This window comes from Cervus canadensis, chromosome 6 (assembly GCF_019320065.1).
Source record: "Cervus canadensis isolate Bull #8, Minnesota chromosome 6, ASM1932006v1, whole genome shotgun sequence".
NCBI classification, from domain to species: Eukaryota; Metazoa; Chordata; class Mammalia; order Artiodactyla; family Cervidae; genus Cervus; species Cervus canadensis.
In genome coordinates this window covers 43,183,929-43,208,403 of record NC_057391.1, presented here as the reverse complement: position 1 = coordinate 43,208,403, position 24,475 = coordinate 43,183,929, and the positions used below count along the sequence as shown (strand labels likewise).

At 45.5% G+C, this 24,475-nt stretch overlaps 2 protein-coding genes across 3 annotated transcripts in view; one reads left to right on the top strand and one right to left on the bottom strand.

Annotated features, from left to right (window-relative positions):
• CA12 (carbonic anhydrase 12) overlaps positions 1-24,475 on the bottom strand; it is a 62,649-nt gene that overhangs the window by 24,622 nt on the left and 13,552 nt on the right. The gene's annotated exons all lie outside the window — the stretch shown is intronic.
• Positions 5,903-6,399, top strand: LOC122443512 (40S ribosomal protein S25-like). The gene has a single exon (XM_043471734.1). The coding sequence runs from the start codon at positions 5,961-5,963 to the stop codon at positions 6,336-6,338; it is 378 nt and encodes a 125-aa protein (XP_043327669.1). The 5' UTR covers positions 5,903-5,960; the 3' UTR covers positions 6,339-6,399.

Sequence of the window (24,475 nt, the reverse complement as noted above, 5' to 3'; positions counted from 1 at the left end):
TACTCACCCCCTCAACCGCCACCCCTCCGTGAGTGATCCCAAGCAGGTCACATTCCCTGCCTAAGTCTCCTTCACCCTTTGTACCAATGAGAGGGGTGGACACTATGTTCTGGAAGATCCTTTCTGGCTCCCAAGCTCAGATTTACTAAGATTGCTGGGACTAAGCACCTTCACCTCTGTATCAGGCCAGTTGGAACGGGTTGGAAAAAACTGTTCACGCCAAGGCAGCTCCTGGGCATGTGACGGGGTGCCTAGTGGGAACCAGCTGTGGAAATGAGGGCACAGGGCACTGCCGTTCCCCAGGCTGGTCCTGTGCTGCCAACCATGGGGTGGGGGTGGGGGGCCGCTCATCCTAAGTGCCCATCACAGGCCCTTAGGGCAGCAGAGTCTAGAAAGCCTTTTCTTCTCCTCCTCCTCATTATGGTTGGTGGTGATAGTGATGATGATATTAGTGGTTTTGGTCCTTAAACCTCTACAACTCTGTGGGGTCCACAAGGCAAAAACTGCCCCATTTTGCAGATGAAAAATTGAGATTAAGTGATTTGCCCAAAGTCAGACTTTGGCTTAGTAACAGAGTTACCTTGCCTGGATCACAGAACTTGTGTCCCTTCTGTTTCAGGGTTTATCTGAGAGATTTTGTCCAGGCCCGTTTCCTCTCCCTCCCGTGATCTCCTTGAAGGCAAAGACCGTGTCTCATTCATCCCTGCCTTGGCCACAGTGCCTGGCACAAAGCAGGCCCTCACATGTTTACTGAGCTGGATTTTCCTGCTAATTTTGTGCTTGTTCCTCTCAGGGAAGTAAGTGCCTATATTAATCCCCCTAGCTTCTCTCTATTCCCCCACATAATTTTTTTTTTCCTATCAAAAAAGAAATGAAAAATGATGTCACTTGCTCAGGTTCAAAATTTACACTCCTAGCTTTCTCGTGTACCTGCATGAGGTTTTGCTCTGTTTGAAGCCACTCATTGAAAGATAAATCCAATTGCTGGCCCCTGGCTTGGGAGATGATCTGCCAAGTTTGGGATTTTATTGGAGTTCACAGGACCCTCTGCCAGCATGTGATGGCTGTATCCCCTTCTTACACAGCTAGGGACATTGTCAGAGCAGCCTCCCATCTCTTTGACTTGTAGGTGAGAGAGGTGCCAGGGTGGGGGGGTGCACCAAGGCACCCAGCGTCAGGCATGTCGGCAGCGGCTCCTTTCTGCCCCCAGCTGCTGTGTGGGCAACGTGTGACTTGTTGCTGCTCTAATTCTGCCTTTTCGTCAGCAGCTACAGCCTTGGCTGTCATCTTTCAGCTTGTTCTCAGCTGTCACACACATGCCAATGGCTGTGCTACCAGAAAACCTCTCCCAGGACTGACTCTTCCAAAAGAAGCATTTCTAGCTACCGTCAAAATGTGACTTTTCTCTTGAGTTGTGGCTTTCCCTCTTCCATGGATTAGATTCCTCCCAAGATCGTGATAAAAAGGAGATCATATGGATCTCCCTGTTTGGTTTCCCAACTAAAATCAAGGCATTATTTCTTTCTAGTTCATGAATTTCTCTGTTTGAGGCAAAACAGAAGCGGGCCAAATTTCTGTTTTGAACTGTAACAGGAGATTAACGTTGCACAGCTCAAAGCGCCTCTCATGCTTCCCAGCAAGGTGTTATTGAGGCCCAGAGTAGAGACTTGTTGTTACCCCAAGGACCAGGATGGTTTCAGGGCAAATGCCAAATGTGTGGAACCGTAAAGAGAGGAGCAAAGTGAGCCCCACATCCCCTGGCTTTGACAGCTAACAACCCTTAGCCAATCTGCCTCCATCTCTACCGTACCCACACTTCCCAACCCTGGATGATTTTTGAAACAAATCTGAATATACTTCATCTGTGCATATTTCAGCATGTCTTTAAAATACAAGGGCTCTTGGAACAAAAACATAAAACTATTACCGCACTCAAAAAGTTAACTGTTCCTTAGTCTTACTAAAACCAGGCAGAATTTTAAAAATTTCCAAGTATCTTGTATCTTTTTATTTGAAATAGATGATCTTTATCTTTAATAACTGTAATTAAAACTCCTCATTCCTCTTCTCCTATCTTTAAAAAATTTTATTTTATGGAAGTGTAGTTGATTTACACGGTTGTGTTAACAGTGAAGTGATTCATTATACATATACCCATTCTTTTTTATATTCTTTTCCATGATGGTTTAATCCCAGAATATTGACTATAGTTCCCTGTGCTATGCTGCAGGACCTTGTTGTTTTCATATCTTTTATAACGGTTGTTTGTAAAATTCAGGATTCAGATAATGTCCACAGAGTGCAGTTGGTTGATGTGTTACGGCCTAGATCTCAATTTCATGGTGCTAAGCTTTGTCAGAGGACAAATGACCCCACTCTTCCAAGGCTCAAAGGCTCAAAATCTCAGAGCCAGGCCAGTCTGGTCCATCTTTTGCCCTCAGGGTGGGTCATGGAGTCCCAAGTTTCCATCACCACCACCACACCTACCATCCCGGGTTAGGCCCCCTCCCTCAACATATCACACTGCAAAGGATCCCTGCAGGGTCCCCGCCCCAGCCTTTCTTGTTGGCTGCCAGGCTCCTTTCTTGTTGCAGCTGGGTTTAACCAGCTGGAGCCCTGCGCCCATCCATCCACTCCCTTTCTCCACAGCATGCCCTGCCTTGCTCCTGTGCCCCCCAAAACAAAGCAGAACCATAGCCATCTTTCACAGTTTTAGCCTGTCAAGGCCTTCATTAATTTTTTTCTTTTTTCTTTTTTTTCTTTGGCTGTGCCACAAGGCATGTGGGATCTTAGTTCTAGGACCAGGGATTGAACTCACATCCCCTGCATTAGAAGGCGAAATCTGAATCATTGGACCACCAGGGAAGTCTCTGTCAAGGCTTTCAAAAGCCCTCATACCTTCCCAAGGTCGACTGCCATAGTCAGGCCAGTATGCTAAAAATCTGCTTAAAATGCCTCCTTTCCTCTCCACCTTTGCAAATCTTGTCCATCTTCAAAAACAAGCTCAAGTCCTGGACATGCTACTCCAGCACTTTCTTGAATTGTCGTTTAACCATCTCCCCTGTGACTGTTATCATAAACCTGCTCCAGGCTAGAATTCTGCCTTCAAGTTCCAAAGACCTTTGGAAGCCTAGAAGCCAATGTCACATCCCTCCCCTGTGTCTGAGCACATAGTGGCATTTACTAGACACTTAATGAATGGTTTCTTAAGCTCATTTCAGAAATCTAGCCATAAAGGGATAGGAGAAGGGCATGTGTGAAGGAAGATGAGGGTGACGAGGGTGACGAGAAGCATTTTTGTTTTTTAATGGAGAGACTTCCGCATACTTCCATGCAGAAGGAAAAGGAAACAGATAAGGAAGGATGGTTCCAGAAGAAAGTCATGGAGTGTGGCCCTGAAAAGAGAGCAAGGGAGGGGAGGGCCTGGAGGCAGAGGTAGAAATTACCTCTGGGCTAAAGGAGGCATGCAGTAAGTTGTTTGCTGAATAGATCAGACCAGTACACTGAAGCCTTCCTTGAAAGGAAGCCCATAGACTGACAAACACAGCCAGAAATCCTAGAGCTCACAGGCCTGCAGGGGTGATCAGAGAGAAGACTGACTATGGGATGACAGGCAGTCTCACTGTCTCACATTCTGAGATGCACGCAGCCCCAGTACATCCATGAGCCTAAAAGAGTCAATGTGGTTTTTTAAAGAGAACTTGTCTTGTTTTAAAATTTAAACAATAAAATTTTAAAGCAGGTACAAAAGTAAAGAGCACAGTAGAATGGCCCTATGTACCCATCTATTCGTGACAGATTTAGTGTTACCCATGCCCCCACCTCATCCATTTCCGTCGACCGGATTACTTTGAAGAAAATCTGTGGATGCTTATATACAACTAAAGGTAAGAACTCTCTAAAAATAACCTCATATCATCTTCACATCTAAAAACTTTTAACAGTGATTTCTTAATGTCATCAAATATCCAGTGCATGTTCAATTGCCCCAGCTGTCTCATAATTTTTTTCCTATTTTTAAGTATAGTTGATATACAGTGTTTCAGATGTACAGCAAAGTGATTCAGTTATATATATATACATATATTTATATAAGAATATATATATATATATATAAAAAAAAGAATATATATATATATTCTTTTTCAGATTATTTTCCATGATAGGTTATTATAAGATATTGAATGTGCTAAAGTTTCATATATTTATGAAACAGTTTGTTTGAATCACGGTCCAAATAAGGTCTATGTATCATGACTGGTTAACATGTCCCGTAGGTTTCTTTGTATCTACAGGTCCTCCTCTTATTTCTCTCCAACATGGGTGTATTTACTCATACTTATGTACATACAGACTCACTACTGCTTTGGGCAAATGACAATCTATGCAAGTAAATGAAGGATAATTTTAGTATTTTATAATGTTTGCAGACATGGTATAGGGGTAAGTAAAACACTTAATGTGGTTGAGTAATTTCTACATTTACTAGATATACTGCATATGTGACAGCATATATTATAATAAAAAAAAAAGCATATATAGCTCCGTAGAAACCAGAACCATGTAATTACTGGTACAGTTTGATTGCTGTTTCTTACTGATTATTCTTTCTCACTGACTGCATCCTATGTGCTTAAGGATAACAGAAAATTTAATGAAGATAAATATTGCTGTAACTTGGACTATATCTGACAAGTCTGGACCGAAAAAAAAAGCATTCACTATTATTTTATTTTGATATTTGTCCTTTGGAGCCTTTCTAAGTCTGTCTCTCAGACCTACCTGGCGCCCCTGACATTGGTATGGTAACAAGGGTGTGGTGGTAGCCACAATAGACCCTTCAGTGTCTGTGTGAACGCCTGGGCAGCTGGTCCTGACCACTGTCTCTGGGGCCTGTCTCTTTGGACTGACTACCAAAACACAGCCAGATCAAAACTTGTCCCCACAGATTAAACTATAGTGACAAGGTCTTACACATTCTAGATGTTGACACACCTTTTTTGTTTTTTAAACCAACAGTCAAAATTTTAGTACAATAAAAGCTTTTGATCAGTCCACAAGGTTTGTTTTTTAAGATCTGACTGGTAAAAATGCCCCTCCTCTGGGCATGTATATTTATTGAAAATGGTCATTGTGTATCAAATTTGAATACACACTTAACTAAATAGATACTTTCAGTTTAAGAATGAGTATTCCAATGTTGAATAAAGGAGAAAATCACTAAATACCCTCCTTGGAGTGCTATTTAATTTTGAAGTTAATTCATTCATTTCTTCAACAAACATTCCTACTATGGGCCAGGCATTGTATTTAGTATGGAAGATACAATGGAGAACATGACAGATCTGGTCTCTGTACTCATGGAACTTAACATAATAGGGACTTCCCTGGTGGTCCAGTGGTTAAGAATCTGCCTTCTGATACAGGGGGTGCAGGTTCAATCCCTGATTGGGCAACCAAGATCACATATGCCATTCAGCAACCATTCCCATGCACCTCAACTACTGAGCCCATGCTCTGGAGACCATGAGCCACAACCGAGACCCAACCCAACCTAAGATAAATAAATGTTAAAGAAAGAAGAAAAGACTGATAATAAATTACAAATAAGCAAACCAATGTACATGAGTAAGATAATTCCAGTCTGAAATCAATGCTATGAAGGAAATAAGCAAGGGCTGATGGAGAAAAATGGAGGGACTACAGTGGACCAAGTGGTACAGGCAGGCTTCTCAGAAGAGTTGCCATTAATGTTGAGACTTAAAGGATGGGACTGAATCCATGGTGAGTGAGACTTGGGGAATAGCATTCCAAAGGGCAGGCACAGAGCATTCAGAGGCCCTGCTGCAGCAGAGAGCTTGTATATTTTTTGTGTATGTGATATAAAGACTCAGAAAGAGCTTTTTTGTCCGACATCTTAGAGAGGCGGCAGTGGTCGCAGTTGCTCTCCGGCCTTCTCTATGCCGCCCAAGGACGACAAGAAGAAGAAAGATGCCGGAAAGTCGGCCAAGAAAGACAAAGATCCAGTGAACGAATCTGGGGGCAAGGCCAAAAAGAAGAAGTGGTCCAAAGGCAAAGTTCGGGACAAGCTCAATAACCTAGTCTTGTTTGACAAAGCAACATATGACAAACTCTGTAAAGAAGTTCCCAACTATAAGCTTATAACTCCAGCTGTCATCTCTGAGAGACTGAAGATTCGTGGTTCCCTGGCCAGAGCAGCCCTTCAGGAACTCCTTAGTAAAGGACTTATTAAACTAGTTTCAAAGCACAGAGCTCAAGTGATTTACACCAGAAACACCAAGGGTGGAGATGCCCCAGCTGCTGGTGAAGATGCATGAACAGGTCCCACCAGCTGTACATTTTAAAAAATAAAACTTTATTAAATCAAAAAAAAAAAAAGACTCAGAAAGAATCTAGGGTTCACCTGGCTTCCTCTTAGCTAGGCTGGGCATTGCCCTGTGACAAGGCTGAGTGGGTGTCATTCGGCACCTGCTCAGGTACACTCCTTTCAGGGAGCTGGGACTCACCTTTCTCCAGGGGTCATCCATCCTCTGTGGTCCTGTGGCTGGAGCCACAGAGAACACAGCTAAGCCACGGGACCCCATTCAGAAGAGACGGCAGCCTCTGTATTCTCTCTGCTGCTGCTGCTGCTGCTAAGTCACTTCAGTCGTGTCCAACTCTGTGCAACCCCATAGATGACAGCCCACCAGGCTCTCCCGTCCCAGGGATTCTCCAGGCAAGAACACTGGAGTGGGCTGCCATTTCCTTCTCCAATGAGTGAAAGTGAAGTCGCTCAGTTGTGTCCGACTCTTAGCGACCCCATGGACTGCAGCCTACCAGGCTCCTCCGTCCACAGGATTTTCCAGGCAAGAGTACTGGAGTCAGGTGCCTTCTCCGCTGTATCCTCTCTAAACCCATCTTAATGTCACACATTATGGGACTTCCCTGGTGGTCCAGTGGCTAAGACTCCATGCTCCCAGTGCAGGGGACCTGGGTTCAATCCCTGGTCAGGGAACTAGATCCCAATGCCACAACTAAAGAGTTTGTATGCCGCAAGTAAAGACCTGGTGCAAATAAATAAATAAATATTTTTAAAATACTACACATCTCAGGATGTTGTTAGGATATAGAAGTCACATTAAAAGTTTTTTTTTAATTTTTATTTATTTTTGGCTGCATTGGGTCTTTGTTGCTGTGTGCAGACTTTCTCTAGTTGCAGTGAGCAGGGACTCCTGTCTAGTTAGGGTGCTCAGGCTTCTCATTGCAGTGCCTTCTCTTGTTGTGGGGCACAGGGTCTGGGGTACAGGCTTCAGTAGCTGTGGCACACGGTCTTAGTTGCTCCAAGGCATGTGGGATCTTCCTGGACCAGGGATCAAACCCCTGTCCCCTGCATTGACAGGTGGATTCTAAACCACTGGACCATCAGGGAAATCCTAAAAATATGTTTAATATATATCTTATAGCTCCTGCAGTTCACTTCTGGAGTTGATTAAAAGATATATGGCTTCTCATACAAGTCAGGGAGCTGAACTGTTCAGTAGTATGGGGTTCCCACAGTATCTGTCCTGGCTGGATTCTTGTCCCCACTGAGCAGAAAGCCACACTATGCTGACTCGCTATCTGTTTTCCTGCTAGTCGAGTGGAGAGGCATAGCCATAAAGCCCTATATCCTGCCCCAAAGGAAAGACGGCTACTAGAGGGGTGGGTTAATGATTAACTGGTGATGTCTTATGATTTTATTATAAACAGAGGTCAAGGAGCCAAACTGGTGTTGAAGCTTTTTCTTTGTTAATGTTAGAATTGAAGTAGAGCAAGGGCTGGAGGATCAGGGTTACTTATTATTTACAAAACTTAAAGCTGGACAGCCATAGCAGGCCCATTCTGCTTCCTTGGTTTTTAATTGTTGTAGATCAATAAGAAAGATTATTCTTATTTCAATATAAATAAGAAAGTTTTCTAAGGATGCTCTAATCCATACTTTATATCAAACTTTTCCTTTTATTATTTCAATTTTTTTTGGGGGGGTCACTCTGAGAGGGAAGGGACTGGGACGGGGTAAAGTCCTCCCAAGCCACTCTTTGGCAGCCCTTCTGGTTTAGCCATGGCAGTGGGGCCAATAGTGCAGGCTGGAGGGTGAACAAAGGTGAGCTGCAAGACTGGGGCTGTCAACTCAGCTCTCTGCTGGCCTTGGGGAAGTCCTTCCCCCATACCTTGCCATATTTAGAGGGCCCCTCCTTCTCCAGTAATCCCTTCCCAGTATTCCTGGGGGAGAAGGGAGGTATGGGTGTAGCTAGGAGGAGATTTTGCAGTCATTTACCTTTGGCTTCCAGGCATTTGTCAGGTTCTCTCTGGAGGGAAGGCTTTTCTAGGGAGGAGGGTGGGGTTTCCTGGCTGTCAAAGATAGATGGTGCCAGCTGTTTGCTTTTGCTCCTGTCTCTGGCACCCTTTTAGGTTCTGTTGCCTCAGTGTTCAGTGTGGTGAAGCTCTGCCTACTTCTCAGGACTCCTCTGAACCTGCTTCCCACCCCCTCTGTATTGCAGCAATGCTGAGACACACCCAGCTGCATCTCATCTCCCTGAAACACCCTCTCCTGCCCCTCTCACTCCCCAAAGGCAGGACCAAGTGTCTCCCTGTCCTGGTGCTCCCATGGAGCCTTTACATTTGTCTTTCCTAGAGGCACCTTACACTTACCAACCCCAGTAGACCAGTGGTTCTCAAAGTACAGTCCCTGGACAAGCATCACCACCATCATCACCTAGGAATCTGTTAGAAACCTTGGGCGCACCCCAGACACCCTGACCCAGACACCCTGGGGGTGGAGCCTGGCATCTGTCACTGAACAAGCCCAGTGGGTGATTCTGGTGCTCACTGATGGTTGGGAACCACCGTGCTGGGCTCTCAGCTCATCCCATTCATTCCTGTATCCCTGACTCTTCCCTCTGAGCCCACACATCAAAGTGGTTCTTGAACAAAAACCACTAATAAGTTAGCCAAGTTGCTGAGGTGGTAACAGCTTAACCCCAGCAGGGAAACCTAGCCAGGCCATCACGTCTCCATGCTCAGTACTTGTTATTCTCTTTGATCTTCTTTGACTGGTTCACAAAGGAATTTTGGTCACTGTAAACATGCTAAGTCCCCAGTAGAGCCAGATATCCTGCCCTACCCTCCTAAAAAAAGCATATTAAAAATATTCTTTCTCCATGCTCAGGCAGGGACCATCTCTGACTAGTAAGAACTGCACACACCATCTTTTTAATGCACTGTTATATGTGTCATTATGGAAACATAATTATGGTGTTTAAAGTCATTTTTATTCAATGTTGAGCCATTAGGAACATAACTTGCTTTTCTAAATTTGTTTTCATGGCTCATTTCATGTCTTTAATCTTGCATGTGTGTGTGTGGTAAAATATACATAAAATTTACCATTTTAAAGTGAATCCAGTGGTATTAATTACATTTACACTGTTGTGAAGTCATCATCACTAACCCTTTCCAGAACTTTTCCCATCATCCCAAATGTATATTCCTGGTGGTACATGGCTGTGGAAAATAGTTTGGTGATTCCTTAAAAAGTTAAACACAATTATTATAATACCTAGCAATTCTGTTGTTATTTAGTCACTAAGGTATGTCCAACTCGTTTGCAACTTCATGGATGGTAGCCTGCCAGGCTCCTCTGTCCATAGAATTTTATAAGCAATACTGGAGTGGGTTGCTCTTTCCTTCTCCAGGGGATCTTCTCAACACAGGGATCGAACCCCTGTCTCCTGCATTGCAAGTGGATTCTTTACCGTTGAGCCACTTGGGAAGCCAAGGTATGTAATGAAAGGAATTGAAAGCAGGAACTCAAACAGATACTTGTACACTAATATTCATAGCAGAGTTATTTGTAATAGCCAAAAGGCGGAAATAACCCAAGTGCCCATCAAAAAATGAAGGGGTAAATAAAATGTGGTATATACATACAATGGAATACTGTTCAATCACAAAAAAGGCTCATCTTGTTTTAATGTACAACTTCTTTCCCAAGAATCTAACTCACTAGATGGGTTAGATGTTTGAGGCGAGCTGAGGTAGGTTTCTACACTTCCAAAGCATCTGTCACAAAGCAAGCTTATGATAGATGCTCAGTAAACAGTCAATGGTGGAGGAAAACTCTTTATCTTGGTCTAGATGCAGAAGAGTTGGTGTCAGATGTTGGTGTGTATCAGACTCCCCTGGAGGGTTTTGTTAAAATACAGATTTCTTACTAAAACAGAGATGACTCAAACACTCTCATAGTTTCTGATTCAGAAGGGTTTGGGTGCAGTCCCCAAATCTGTGTTTCTAACCAATTCCCAGATGATGCTGCTGCTGCTGGTCTGGGGACCACACTTTGAGAAGCACTGGTCTAGTCTAACTCAGTATTTCTGAACTCTAACTATGCACTGGAATCTCCAAGACCTTCTCAGTTTACCCCCAGCCCCAGCCTCTGAGACTTGGTTTAATTGGTCTTGAATGGAGTCTAGGTACAGGAGGCTTTAAAAAGCTTCTCAGGTGATTCTGCTCAGGTGCGCAGCCATAGTTAAGAAGCACTGGTGGAAAGCCCTCATTACTTCGATGGTGTTGGGGTTGGAGCCAGAGCTTTTTATTCTGCAGTGTCAAGGTAAGATATTTTTTTTAATTAATTTTTTACTGTGGTAAAATGTATATAACATAGCCGGGCTTCCCGGGTGGCGCTAGTGGTAAAGAACTCGCCTGCCAATGCAGGAGACCCAAGAAATACGGGTTCAATCCCTCGGTTGGGAAGATCCCCTAGAGTAGGAAATGGCAACCCACTCTAGTATTCTTGCCTGGAAAAATTCCATGGACAGAGGAGCCTGGCGGGCCACAGTGCATGGGGTCACACAGAGTCGGACACGACTGAGCACACGGGCACACGCACGTATAACACATTTACCGTGAATGACATTTAGTATATTCATAGTGTTGCACAGCCATCACTGCTGTTTAGTTCCAGGACATTTTCTTCACCCCGAAGGAAACCCTATATTCTCTAAGCAGTCATTTCTCATTTTCTCTCTGCCCCTCCCGCGCCCTCAGCCCTTGGCAACAGCTAATCTACTTTCTGTCTCTATGGATTTGCCTCTTCTGGTTGTCTGGCTTCTTCCACATACTATAATGTTTTCAAGGTTCATTCATAATGTACTTCACTCCTTTTTATGGCTGAAGATTATCCCATTGTATGAATATATCAAGCTTGTTTCTCCTTTCATAGCGCTGCTCTTCATTGTAGTTTAAATATCTGACTCTGGTTAACTTGCTCTTGTCTACTATAAAATAATCATTGACTGAAATGAAGCATTGGTGTTCCCCCTGTCTGGGTTTTAGAACATAAACTGTGAACAGAGCCTGCATGAAACAAAGGTGGAGGTATTACAACCTGGTTTCCTGGAAGCGAGGGTCTGGGGGCCAGGGAGGCTGTTACTTGTAACTAACTTCTGAATGAAGAGGGAACACTTTTGAACATTCGTGATAATAAAGGTGTGTTCTATACAAGGTGATGAAGCAGTGTTCCCCGACACCAAAAGGAAGCTAATGGGAGAACAAATAATGTGAGCTGGGGCTGCCTTAATGACAGGCTCCTTCCCTGGCAGAGAGGGTGGAATATGTCACAGGTGCCTCTTCTAGCTACCAAAAGACTGCTCTCCTCCCCCTCCCTCTCCCCATCCCAGCTCTCAGCACTCACCTTTGTTAAAAGTGTGAGGCTGTGGGTGAGCAGCCAAGACTGGATCGGCTGGTCAGACGGCAGGTCAGGGGTCACCCTGGATATCGAAGTTGAAGGCGGCCCTGAACAAGCTAGTTGTGGGCTTCCGGTATCTGTTTACTAGGACGAGGACCTCCCCCTTCTTCCTCCTCTGGTCCCTCGCTGCCTCTTTCATTTATTTACAGCTGCACTGGGTCTTTGTTGCTGCACACGGCCATTTCTCTAGCCTTGGGCTTTTCTCTAGTTGTGATGAGCGGGGGCTATTCTCTAGTTACAGTACATGGGCCTCTCGCTGCAGTGGGTTTTCTTGTGGAGCACAGGCTCTAGGCGTGTGGGTTTCAGTAGCTGCGGTGCATGGGCTTAGTTGCTCTGTAGCATCTTCCTGGATTAGGGATTGAACATGCATCCCCTGCATTGGCAGCTGGATTCTTTACCACTGAAGTGGGTGGGCACCCCCAGGAAGTGCCCCCCCACCTCCTTTTTTTAATGTTTATTTATTTATTTGGCTGCACCGGGTGTCAGTTGCAGTGCTTAGGATCCATGATCTTCCTGGTAGCATGTAGCATTTTTAGTTGCAGTATGTGGGATTCTGATTCCCTGACCAGGGATTGAACCCAGGCCCCCCGCATTGGGAGCACAGAGTCTTAGCCACTGGCGCATCAGGGAAGTCCCCCTCACCGCCTCTTTGCAGCCAAACATCGTATTAGAATTGTCTACACTGCTGACTTCTGCACCTCCACTCCCCACTGAGATCTCACGGCCCCAGGACTCTGACTTCCAGGCCCACCTCCCACTGGATTCAAGTGGACTCTTCAGCCCTCATTTTTCTTGTAGCCCTTGGCCCTGGTGATCCCGCTCATTTCTGAACCTCTCCTCTCTGGGTTTGGGGGATACTGTTTGTCTGAGCTGTTTTCCCATTTCTCCTGCCCCTTTGCAGCTCTCAGTAGGTACCTGCCCTTCATGTCAGCTGTCTCATGGTTTTTGTCTTTGGCTCTTTCTCGCTCATTCACATTCCCCTGGGGTAATCCTGTCCCCTCCCATGGCTTCAGCACAACCTCTGCCCTGCCAGGGGTTTCCTCCTGAGCTCCAGAGCCATCACTTATGGGATACCTCCTTAAGACGTCCCATGGCCTCCTGAAATCAAACATGACTGGAGTGGGGAGGCAGACAGGCAGACAAACAATTTGAAAAATAACCAAACCTGCCATCTTTCCCTCTCTCACCTTCCTCTCCCCAAAACCACCTCTACCTCCTTCGAGGTCCTCTATCTCAGCTAACATTGCCACCCACCCGCCAAAAGCCAGGAGTCACAGTCTACTCCTTCCTCTGGCCCCCATTTTCAGGCACAGGGAGGTGACAGTTTTCCTCTCTTAGCAGTCTTTTTTTTTTTTAGAACAATATTTTATTTTTTAACTTTAAAAAAAATTGAAATATAGTTGATTTATAATGTTGTGTTAGATTCAGGTATACAGCAAAGTGATTCAGTTATATATATATATATACACACACACACTATATATATACATGTATATATTCTTTTTCAGATTCTTTTCCATTATAGGTTATTACAAGATATTGAATAGAGTTCCCTGTGCTATATAGTAGGTCCTTTTTATTTTATATATAGTAGTGTGTATCTGGAAAAGGCAATGGCAACCCACTCCAGTACTTTTGCCTGGGAAATCCCATGGATGGAGGAGCCTGGTAGGCTACAGTCCGTGGGGTTGCGAAGAGTCGGACACGACTGAGTGACTTTCACTTTTCACCTTCATGCACTGGAGAAGGAAATGGCAACCCACTCCAGTGTTCTTGCCTGGAGAATCCCAGGGACAGAGGAGCCTGGTGGGCTGCCGTCTATGGGGTCACACAGAGTCGGACACGACTGACGTGATTTAGCAGCAGCAGCAGCAGCAGTGTGTATCTGTTAATCCCAAACTCCTCTAATTTATGCCTCCCTCCTTTCTCCTTTTGTAACCATAGGTTTGTTTTCTATGTCTCTATTTCTGTTTTGTAAGCTCATTTGTATCATCTTTTTAGATTCCATATACGTATATAAGTGATATCATATGATATTTTTCTTTCACTGACTTACTTCACTTAGTATGATAATCTCTAGGTCCATTCATATTGCTGCAAATGACTTTATTTCATTCTTTTTATGGCTAATACTCCATTGTCTATATATGTATACATATGTATGGGTGTGGGCATGTATATGTATATTATATATGTGTGTGTGTATATATATATATAAACACATCACTTCTGTACTCTTTGTGCCAAAATGGACAACCTGAATCTCATAAGAAACCCTCAGACAAACGCAAATGGAAGGACATTCTACATGATATCCGGTCTATATGTTTCAGAAATGTCAAGGGCATGAAAGTCCTAAAAAAAACCACAAATAAATGCAAAGGATTATCCCAATTGACTCCCAATTCAGAAAAAATGCTGTTAAGATCCCGAATTGAGTCTTTCTTTTAAACTTGGCCTTCATCTGCCCCCACTGGATATCCTATTCAGAGGCACAGCTCCAAATCTATGGGCCTTACTGGCCTTGTTTCTCCAGCCCTCAACTCCCCAAGCTAGATCCAGATCCAGACATCTCTTTGCTGAAAGTTCTTCAGTGGCTCCTCGAGCCTTCAGGCTTAACCCCAAGGTCTGGAGTGCAGCCCCATATCCCTTGGTGATCGCCAGCCGCCCACCGCAGCCTTTGCTTCTCCCACACTACCATGTGTCCAAACAGTGGGGGTGGGATCTAAGACTTCACCCAGACTCACAAGTGAGCCTGCCACAGTTTCACAGATGCTGGTGAAGACACGAGACTCCTGAGTCGAAGCACAGTTTAATACTCACAGGGCCGGCAGAGTGACATTTGCACCCGTTTCCTAAGCTCAGATCCACAGGGTGATGTAATGAGGGCCTTGTGACACTTGGCTTGCTCCACATGATGAGTGTCCCTCCCAGCTTAAGAAACCCCCGTGTTTAGAGGAGGCAGTGAGCAAGCTTGCCCAACATTCGCCTCCGAGAGAGACAATATTTTCCTGGGCAGCCAACCAGTCTGCTTTCTGCCCTGGAAGGAGACACTGTCTCAATCTTACAGATGATTTTCTACATAAACATCTTTGAAAAGATAGTCTGGAACAAAAGGTGTCAGAGCCTCTGCTCCCAGGGGGAATATTCTCCCCATACCACCACTCCAGCACGCTGCCATCCTGAATCTCTGCAACCCACACTCTCGTCTGGCTTGGGAGCTCTGTTGCCTGAAATGGAATGCCATCCTCACGCTCACGCTCCCGGTCCTGCTCATTCCTTTGTCTTTCAAGAATCAGCTCCTCAGGCAAGCCTGACAGCCACGTCACCACCCCCCAAATGCAGGAATTCTGCCTCACCTTTGTGTCCCCAGGGCCAGTGTACACTATTTTAGGACTTAATCTGCATTGTTGTGACCTGTCTGCTCTCCCAACTCTCAGTGCATGAAAGGCATGGCTGTGTCTGATCCCCAGTGACCAGCCCACAAAGGGAATCATTAAGGATCAGTAAAAGAATAAGTGAGTCAGTGAATAGCCTGTTATTTTACAGCCTCTGGCAGTTTCTTGTTACTTGGAGGAGCAGGATGTAAAATGGATGAAGCTGGAAAATCTGCATGTGGTAAGGGGGGCAGGGCCGGCAGGGAGTACATAAGCATTTTCTATGATCTGGGAGAGGGGCCAGAAATCTGTCTTTGGGGAGACCCTCCCTGTGTTATGGGGCAGGGCGCTTGGCCAAGCCCTCTTAGGGACCCAGGCTTGAGGTGGGTAACTATCCAGTGTTGCTGTCAAAGCGTAGCTCCAGCTGTAACAGTGCCATTGCTGGTGCTTCAGGCCAAGATGCTAAGCCTTCTGTCTAGCCATCCAGTGATGTAAATTGGATGCGTCTTTAACAGGTCTGTGCCCTTGCAAAGAACACTGTTTTTCTAGGGATTTAGCTATCCTGGACTGGAATGTCGGTGCCTCACCTGTGATGTTATTACAGACTAAGCCATTGGTTCTCAGCAAGAGCGATTTTGTCCCCTCGGGATGTTTGGTGGCATCTGGAGACATTTTTGGTGTCCTCACAGGGGGGAATGCAGCTGGCATCCAGTGGGTACATGGGCAGGCCAGAGATGCTGCTAAATACTGTACAGTGCAGGGACAGCCCCCTGCAAAGAAATCTGCTGCCCCCAATGCCAGCAGTGCAGAGGCTGAGAAGCCCTGGACTATTGTGATGGCCCTGCCTGGACCACACAGATCACTCAGTGCAGAGGAGGTTTTTCTAAACAGAATGAAGCACTCTGGCTGTCAGTCATCCTGGGGCCTGGCCTCTGCAAAGAGGAAACACAGGAGTCCAGGCCAGAAGGGCAGGACTGGCGCCCACAACTGATGGTAGGTGATCCCAGGGTCAGGGATCGTGGTTGCCCTCGGGGAGCACCGATGACAGACACACCTGTTTTAGGTTTTTCTTTGAGGCTCTTTGTGTTGCCCCAGGACCTCAGTCAAATTCTGTTAAACCCCAAGGCCTAGTGAGTTTGTTGTTTTTTTTTTTTTAAGTGACCATGTAATGAGTACTTTCTACATGCCAGACATCATTCTTCATCAGAGGTGGGCTAACATTTCCTACCAAAGGCCAGATAGCAGATATTTTAGGTTTTGTGAGCTATATGGTCTCTGTTGTTACTACACAACTCTGTTGTTTTTTTTTTAAAAAAGCAGCCATGGAGAATATGCAAACAGGTGAATGGTGAGTGTAGCTGTGTTCCAAGAAAATTTTATTTACAAGACAAGTGGTGGACTGGATTTAGTCCATGGGCCATAGTCCACCAACCACTGTTCTACATGCTAACAAGTGTTAATTATTTAAGTGCATAACAAGCCTAGGACAGAGGCAGTAAGCTCTCATTTAGCAGATGTGGTGACTAAGACCCAAATCAGTGCCAGTAACCAGCCAGGCTGCCGCTGACCCTGACCCTCACATTCTCCCCCACAGTAGCCTTTGGAGGGTCCGGAGCCTGGGCAATGGGTGGCGGTTATCAGGTGGTGAGAGAGGACCAGCAGATAAGCCCTGGCTATGGTCCAGAGTGAAAGGGGAGAAACAGCAGTGCAGGGATTTGTGACCTGGTCAGCATTCCTGGGGGTGTCTAGAAATAACAAAAAGAGAAGATCTGATAAAAGACGTGAGCTTTCTGCAGCTCCCCAGGGTGGAACCTGACCTAAGGGAAGGCACACTGGCCCCTCAGTGTTGACCTGCTATGAGCCCATTCTTCACCTACCAGCTTTCACAAAGAGGAAGTCCTTTCTGATATCTAACCTGCAGTACTCTTGCTGTTATTTAAAGCTGCTCCCTCAGTTTTCAAACTTGCCGTTTGATGGTTCTTCTCACACCTAAAGATCTTCATCCAGGCTACTTCTGTCTCCCTTCCAGTTCAGTTCAGTCACTTGGTCGTGTCTGACTCTTTGCGACCCCATGGACTGCCGCACGCTAGGCCTCTCTGTCCATCACCAACTCCCAGAGTTTACTCAGACTCGTGTCCATTGAGTCGGTGATGCCATCCAACCATTTTATCCTCTGTTGTCCCCTTCTCTTCCTGCCTTCAATCTTTCCCAGCATCAGGGTCTTTTCCAATTAATCAGTTCTTTGTATCAGATGGCCAAAATATTGGAGTTTCAGCTTCAGCATCTGTCCTTCCAATGAATATTCAGGACTGATTTCCTTTAGGATTGACTGGTTGGATCTCCTTGCAGTCCAAGGGACTCTCAAGAGTCTTCTCCAACACCACAGTTCAAAAGCATCAATTTTTCGGCGCTCAGCTTTCTTCACAGTCCAACTCTCACATCCATACACGACTTCTGGAAAAACCATAGCTTTGACTAGATGGACCTTCGTTGGCAAAGTAATATCTCTGCTTTTTAATATACTGTCTAGGTTGGTCATAACTTTCCTTCCAAGGAGTAAGCGTCTTTTAATTTCATGGCTGCAGTCACCATCTGCAGTGATTTTGGAGCCCCAAAAAAGTCTGTCAGAATCTCCCTTCCAGAGCAGTGTGAAATGCAGTAGGAAGGTCAAGGGCTTTGGAGCCATTGATTAAGCTACCGATCACAGCTCCACCACCTACTGGTTTTGTGACCTTGAACACAACTCTTAGATTCCCTGAGCTTCACTTACAGAAGGAATGCAGTAACAGCCACCAGGCAGGACCCCGGAGCTGTTGGGAGGAATAAATGTGGCAGCTTAAGATCAGTGTCTGTTTGTGATGGACTCCCAAGACATGCTGGTTCCCAGGCCCTTCTGAATGGAATAGTCTCAAGTCTTTTTTTTTTTTTTAACCTTAAGGGCTGTTTCCAACCTTTTAAAGCAAGTTCACCCTTTCACCTCACTGGAAAACAAATCTAGGGCTCCTTGCATGTCTCCTTTTACTTCTAATGAGATATGTATGGAGATGTGGCATTTCATTTCATATGGGTTTCACCTCTGAAATCCTACCATCCCAGATCAAGTGCCACCTTCTCCCTGGTGCCTTCCCTGACACCCAGAGCCAAAAGCAAAGAGAGAAACAAACCTTCTTTCCTCATTCACTCAACAAGTATATCTCCAGCTCCTCTCCTGGACTGGGCTCTGTGCCTCTGCCCGAGCAGCCTGCTGAGGGAGGGGTCACTCCCCACACACTGTGCTGACGTCCTAGGTAACTCTCCTTGAGACAAGAAAGGGCTCCTTCTCACCCCGTACCCCTCAAACACTGCCTTGCTTGCAGCAGGTTCATGCTCAAACACCACCATGGAGGAAAACATTCTCCAGTGATAACCTGGACATTAGCCTTAGCTGGAGAGTAGGCACTTGGTCATTAACCCAAGAGGTACCTATGCTTATCAGGGCAATTAAGTGAAGGGACAACATTAAATTCCTGCAGTTCTCAATGTTTTCCCCATAATGGGTTTTCTGACCAGGCATCTTTGCACACACAGTCTTCCTGACAGACCTTCTGTGCTCGGTTTTACTCAGTAATGGGGTCTTTCCTACTCCAGCCTTGCTGATGGCATTACACCAAGAGATTCATCAAGAGCTGGTTTGGGGGAGAATGGATACATGTATATGTAGGACTGGGTCCCTGAGTCCCTCTGCTGTTTACCTGAAACTGTCACACATTGTTCATTGGTTATACCCCAATACAAAATAAAAGGTTAAAAAAAGCTCGCTTTGGCAGCACATATACTAAAAAAGCCTAGAAGCTTGGGATGGGGCAGTAGGAGAGAGGCTCATCGGGGAGGGGACATATGTATACATTTAGCTGATTCAGTTTGCTATGCAGCAGAAACTAACACAACATTGTAAAGCATCCAATTAAAAAAAGAGAGAGAGAGAGAGAGCTGGGAGGCTCTTGGGAAATTGCCAGAAAGAAGCACCCAGGGGCGAGGGGCAGGCTGTAAGATCTCACCCCAGCACTGCTATGAGCAATGAGATGTCAACACACATTCTGGTAGCTCAGAAGCCAGCAGAGAGCCTCACTCCAGGTTCGGGGTGCAGGAGATGGAGGTTGAGTGTGGGGTAAGGACACATCTAAGAATATATGATAGACGCACATGAATGTGGATGTGTGCGTGCATGCGCATGTGTGCATGTGTAAATGCACGCTTACTCCTCTTTCCTGAGTCACCAGGACTAAGCACGGGGCAGGGTGGGGAGCGAGCAGCTCTCCTCATTCCGTCCCTGCCGCCTTGCAGAGCAGCTGCGCTCACTCGATGTTCCTCACTAGGTCCTACTTCCTGCCCCACTCCACCCGCCCTCTTTGACCTGCTTTTCCCTTCTGGCATCTATTCCCTGTTCTTCTTTCCAACACTCATCTTTCTGACTCCTTCAGCTGTCCATCCTACTCCCAAGAATGTGAAAACGGTCATTACAGCCCCTGGAGGACCCCTGACATCTCTCCCAGCTGTGTGCTGCGGACAGTAACAATGACTTGAGGATACTGATTTTTTTTTTTTCCCTAGCAACCACGTTGGTCTTTGATCTACATTTCCCATGAGTGTGTTACAAGGAACTGTATCAAATGTTTATTTATGTCAACGGGTACTAAGTCTATTGTGTTTTCTTTAACCACTAAGCCTTTTACTCTGATAACAGAGAAGAAAAGCAAGTTATTTTGGCACAATTTGTTTCTGGCAAGTCTGTGATATTTACTTTTTTGAAAAATCACTGCATTTCCTCAGTGACTTTTGCCAGTGTTGTGATGTGTCGTGTAGAGTACACAATGCCTGGCATAAGATGAGCATCCACTAAATGTCTGGGAAAATGCACGAGACTGAAATCAGGAGACACAGATTCCAGTCTCTGCTCAGTTTCTCATTCTTGGGCCGGTTGACAACTCTGTTTTTGTCGCCTCATCTGCAAATGATTGTGGGACTTGGCTGCATCAGTGGTCCCCACTGGGGTCCCATCTGGGCAGCAATGGCAGGGGATGCTGATTTGAATACTTCATGCAGCCCAACAGAGACTAGCCCTCATCCACAATCAGGCTGCTCCAGCCAATGACAACATCAGGTGTCTACGTTTCGGACTGATTTATATCAACAGGTCAGGACGCCCATTGCCCCTCCCTTAGTTCAGACTCCTGTGCCCTCTGGCTCCACTTCCTCCAGTGTTTCACACCCCATTTACTCTCCATGCTATAGCCAGGATGATCCTTCTAAAATGCTTTTCTCAGTTTTCTACTTAAAATACTCCATCTGTCTCCTGCTATCTCCAGAGCGAGGTCCCAACTCCGGCCGGCTCATGAGCCCCTCACTCTCTGGTCCATCTCCCCAGCCCCTTTCCTCCTCCCTGAGATCCTTGTTGGTCCCCTGGACCTACCAGCCGAGTTGATCCCTTACACCCCAAAGCTTTTTTAACCTCTGCCCTTTGCCTGGTTAGCTGTTACATGTCTTCCAGGCCTCAGCTTGGACATCACCTCCTCCAGGAAGCCTTCTCTGATTCTTTCCCAAGACACTAGGTGAAGTCACTCTCTTCTGCACTTCATCTCTCTGCATTGTAAGGCCCTATCTAATTCACTGTCTGCTTCCAGACTCTCAGTCTTATTCATACCTTATTCATCATCTCCTCAGCATCTAGTCTAATACTTGGCATTTAATACTTATAAATGTTTGTGGAATAAATATGGATCAGTTATCTTGGGCTAGCTTAAAACTTTGTCTTCAGATCTGTCTTTGACTAATAAAAAATGGGAGGGACTTCCCTGGTGGTCTAGTGGCTATGACTCCACCCTCCTGTTGTAGGGCGTGCAGGTTCAATCCCTGGTCAGGGAACTATTAACAGATCCCACATGCTGTACCTAATTAAGAGGTCACATGCCACACCTAAAGACCTGTTGCAGCCAAATAAATATATGAACAAAAATTTTAGAAAACAATTGGGGAAAATTAATTATTTCATTTGTTAAACCTTTTATTTTATTTTCATTTTGTTAAACCTTTTAAATAATGGTGTCCACAGAGGAGGGCAGAAGAAAAGAGTGATGAATTTGTAGGGTACCATTACTCTCTGGTCCTTTCTAGATAACGATTCCAGAAATTTATTTGTATAATACTTTGGTTCAGGATCAGGAAAAATACCTGAACTAGAAGGGCATCATCAATGAAGAATCTTTAGATTTGCAGATCATAGGAGAATGGGCAGTTACTCAAGTTGGAATCACCAGTTTGCTTCTGGGCTTCCTGGTATCCAAAGCCAAAAGAGGAAACAGCCATTTGCGTCAGTGCCTCAGACTTGCTACAAAACTTCTTTGTTCCACAACCTTCAGAGTCACCTTTCCTTCTTTCTCCACTTCTCATGCAGTTCCCAGAAGATGGGGTGCCAAGCAGGGGCCTCACGACCAAAGCCCAGGCCCCTTCACCCATGTCACCATCCCCTGCTGTAAGCAAGTCTCACTCTGGTCATAACCAGGGAGCCCTTTCTGAGCCAACTGTCCCAGAGATGGGGGCATCATGACTGTTTGCCCCGAAACTAACCACAGGCATCCTTACGAGGTCTGGATGGGTCTCCCCCCATTCACTCAGAAGTCACACAGCTGATGTATGTCTCAAGTTAATGATTGCAAAACCATTTAAAAAGCTAAAATGAGCTAAATGAACTCTTTAGAGTTATACCAATTGTGAGGCAACCTTTATGGACACAAGGAGTTGGCAGCCCATACTAGTTCCTTCCTGGTTGGCAAAAATCAAATACTTGCCAGGTCATTGGAAAGCTTGTACCTTAAAGGAATACTTCTGTCAACTAAAAAAAAGAAAAGCCCACATAGCTATGGGAATTCCCTGGACTCTGCACACTCACCACCATGGCCCGGTTCAATCCCTGGTCAAGGAACTAAGATCCCACAAGCCATGTGGTATGACCAAAAAAAAAAGATAAGCACGTAACTTATTTTCCTTAAAAATATTTGTAATACTGATCTAATACCACTTAGGCATATAAGTAAACTGTGGCTTGACTGAAAATTGGAAGAAGTTCGAGTTCAAAATCTAATATGATTTTGCATTATTCCTCCATGCTATGCATACTAGCCGTTACTTTTACATTTTCTTGCCCCCACTGTTTCACTATTTAGTTGTGGAAATTTAATCATTTCAGCTCCTTTCTCTGTGCTCCTAGCATCTAACAGGGAACTTCTCTGGTGAATATTTGTGGAACAGCTACCATATTTCATTGCTTCTAGATGCCATGGATTATAAGATATATCCCACTTACAGAGATGCTATAATGTAAAAAAAAATGTATCTGAGAACCACTACAATACAGGTTTTTGTTCAGAGCAGGTGCTGGCTCTTTCCTGGCCATGTGGCGTGGCTGGCTGTGTTCTTGGGTTCCTCAGTAGTGCCTGTGCCCTTCACCCCCTCTGCCCCCTGCAGAGGAAGACAATAACAGAGCAGGCGAGAGGGCCTTTGCTCCCTCTGAGGAGACTGTAGGAGCTTGTTGAGACATCTCGAATCCATTCTCCATGAAAAACCAGACCTTCTCTGCCCAGGGCACCTTCACTCATCTGCTCTGAATTCAGCCTTTTTGCTTTCAATCTTTTCTTCTGATCTGGTTTACCCCAGGCGCTCGCTCCCCTCTCTCTTCCTGATGGGGATGGGCTGCCAAGGGTTTTAACTGGCTGCTGGAGGGATGTGCCCTGCCCTCACCTGACTGCCTGGGGCTTGAGACCAGCATGCAGCAGAAAGGGCAAATTTGAGCACAGCCAGAGGCCCCACAGAGCCCCTGGCAGGACCCCCTCCCAGGCAGCTCTTACCTCGCAGTTCCAAGGCTTGTCGGGGACCCTGCATGGGGCTGGGCTCATGGAGCTCAGAATTCCCTGTAGCCCAGCCCCAGATTTCTTCCGAGCTCCACTCCTAAACCCGAAAACAAGGCTCAGCCCAGAGGCGTAGAGGGGAGGAGTGCATTCTCTGGACGGAGCAGCAAGGGATGCTCCAGTGATTTTAGCTGCATGACTTGAGGTGGCCACGGCTATGGAACTGGATATCTGTCCCGTAGGTGCCAGGAAAGTGCCAGGGTGACTGGTCTGAAGGACAAGCTTGGGAAGAACTTTCTGGCATGTAAAGCCCATGGCTTGGAACCCTTTGGTTTTTTTGCTCAATCCGTTTTTTTCTCACAAGGGAAACTCCTTTTTATTTTTTTTCAGAATATGGATGAACCTAGAGTATTCTTGCCTGGAGAATTCCATAGACAGAGGAACCTGGCAAGCTGCAGTCCATGGGTCACAAAAAGTCAGACACGACTGAGTGACTGACACTTCTTTTTTTTTAAGAAGGTAGTATGCTGAGACAGATAACAAGTCAAACAGGGAAGGACAAATGTGGTATGATTTCATTCATATGTGGAGTCTAAAAAATAAATAGTCATAGATACAGAGGACAAACAGGTAGTTGCCAGGGGGGAAGGAAGGTAGGGAATGACAAAGAATAAAAAGATAATTATGTGAGGTAGGGCTTCCCATGTAGTGCAGTGGCAAAGAATCTGCCTGCAATGCAGTGACCGCGGAGACGCGGGTTTGATCCCCAAGTTGGGAAGATGCTCTGGAGGAAGAAATGGCAACCCACTCCAGTATTCTTGCCTGAGAAATCCCATGGACAGAGGAGCCTGGCGGGCTACAGTCGCAGAGAGTTGGACACGAAACAATGCTTATGCTTATGTGAGCTGATGAGTGCTAATTAGCTTGATGGTGGTGACCATTCACAACATATATGAAACTATCACATTGGAAACCTTTAGTATATACACAGTTTTTGCCAATTATACCTCAATAAAGCTGAAGAATGATCTAATAAAATAATAATAAAAATTTAAAAGGAATCCTCCTCACCCTTAAAAACTCAGGCAATTCAGAAAAACATGAAGAGGTAGATCCTTACTAAGATCTACCTCTCAGGTTTGTTCGGTCTTGTAGACTTGACAAGGCAGGTACCCACTGATTAGCTAATAGAATTCCACCATAACCGAAGGGAAGGAAGGTGATTGGCCCCACTGCGTGCACACTATGCAAGCCCATTTCTGTGCATTATCTTACTGCATCCTCACCACAACTTGGGGAGAACAGATTCTCAAACTCGAGGGGGCATCAGCATCACCTGGTGGACTTATTAAAGCAGAAGACTGGGCCCAGCCCCAGAGTTTCTGATTTGGAAGTAAATCTGGTATGGGCCGGGGAACTTGTGTTTCTAACAA

What these genes read in the sequence shown, in the direction of transcription:
- LOC122443512 (XM_043471734.1), top strand. Translation starts at nt 5,961, where the DNA reads ATGCCGCCCAAGGACGACAAGAAGAAGAAAGATGCCGGAAAGTCGGCC.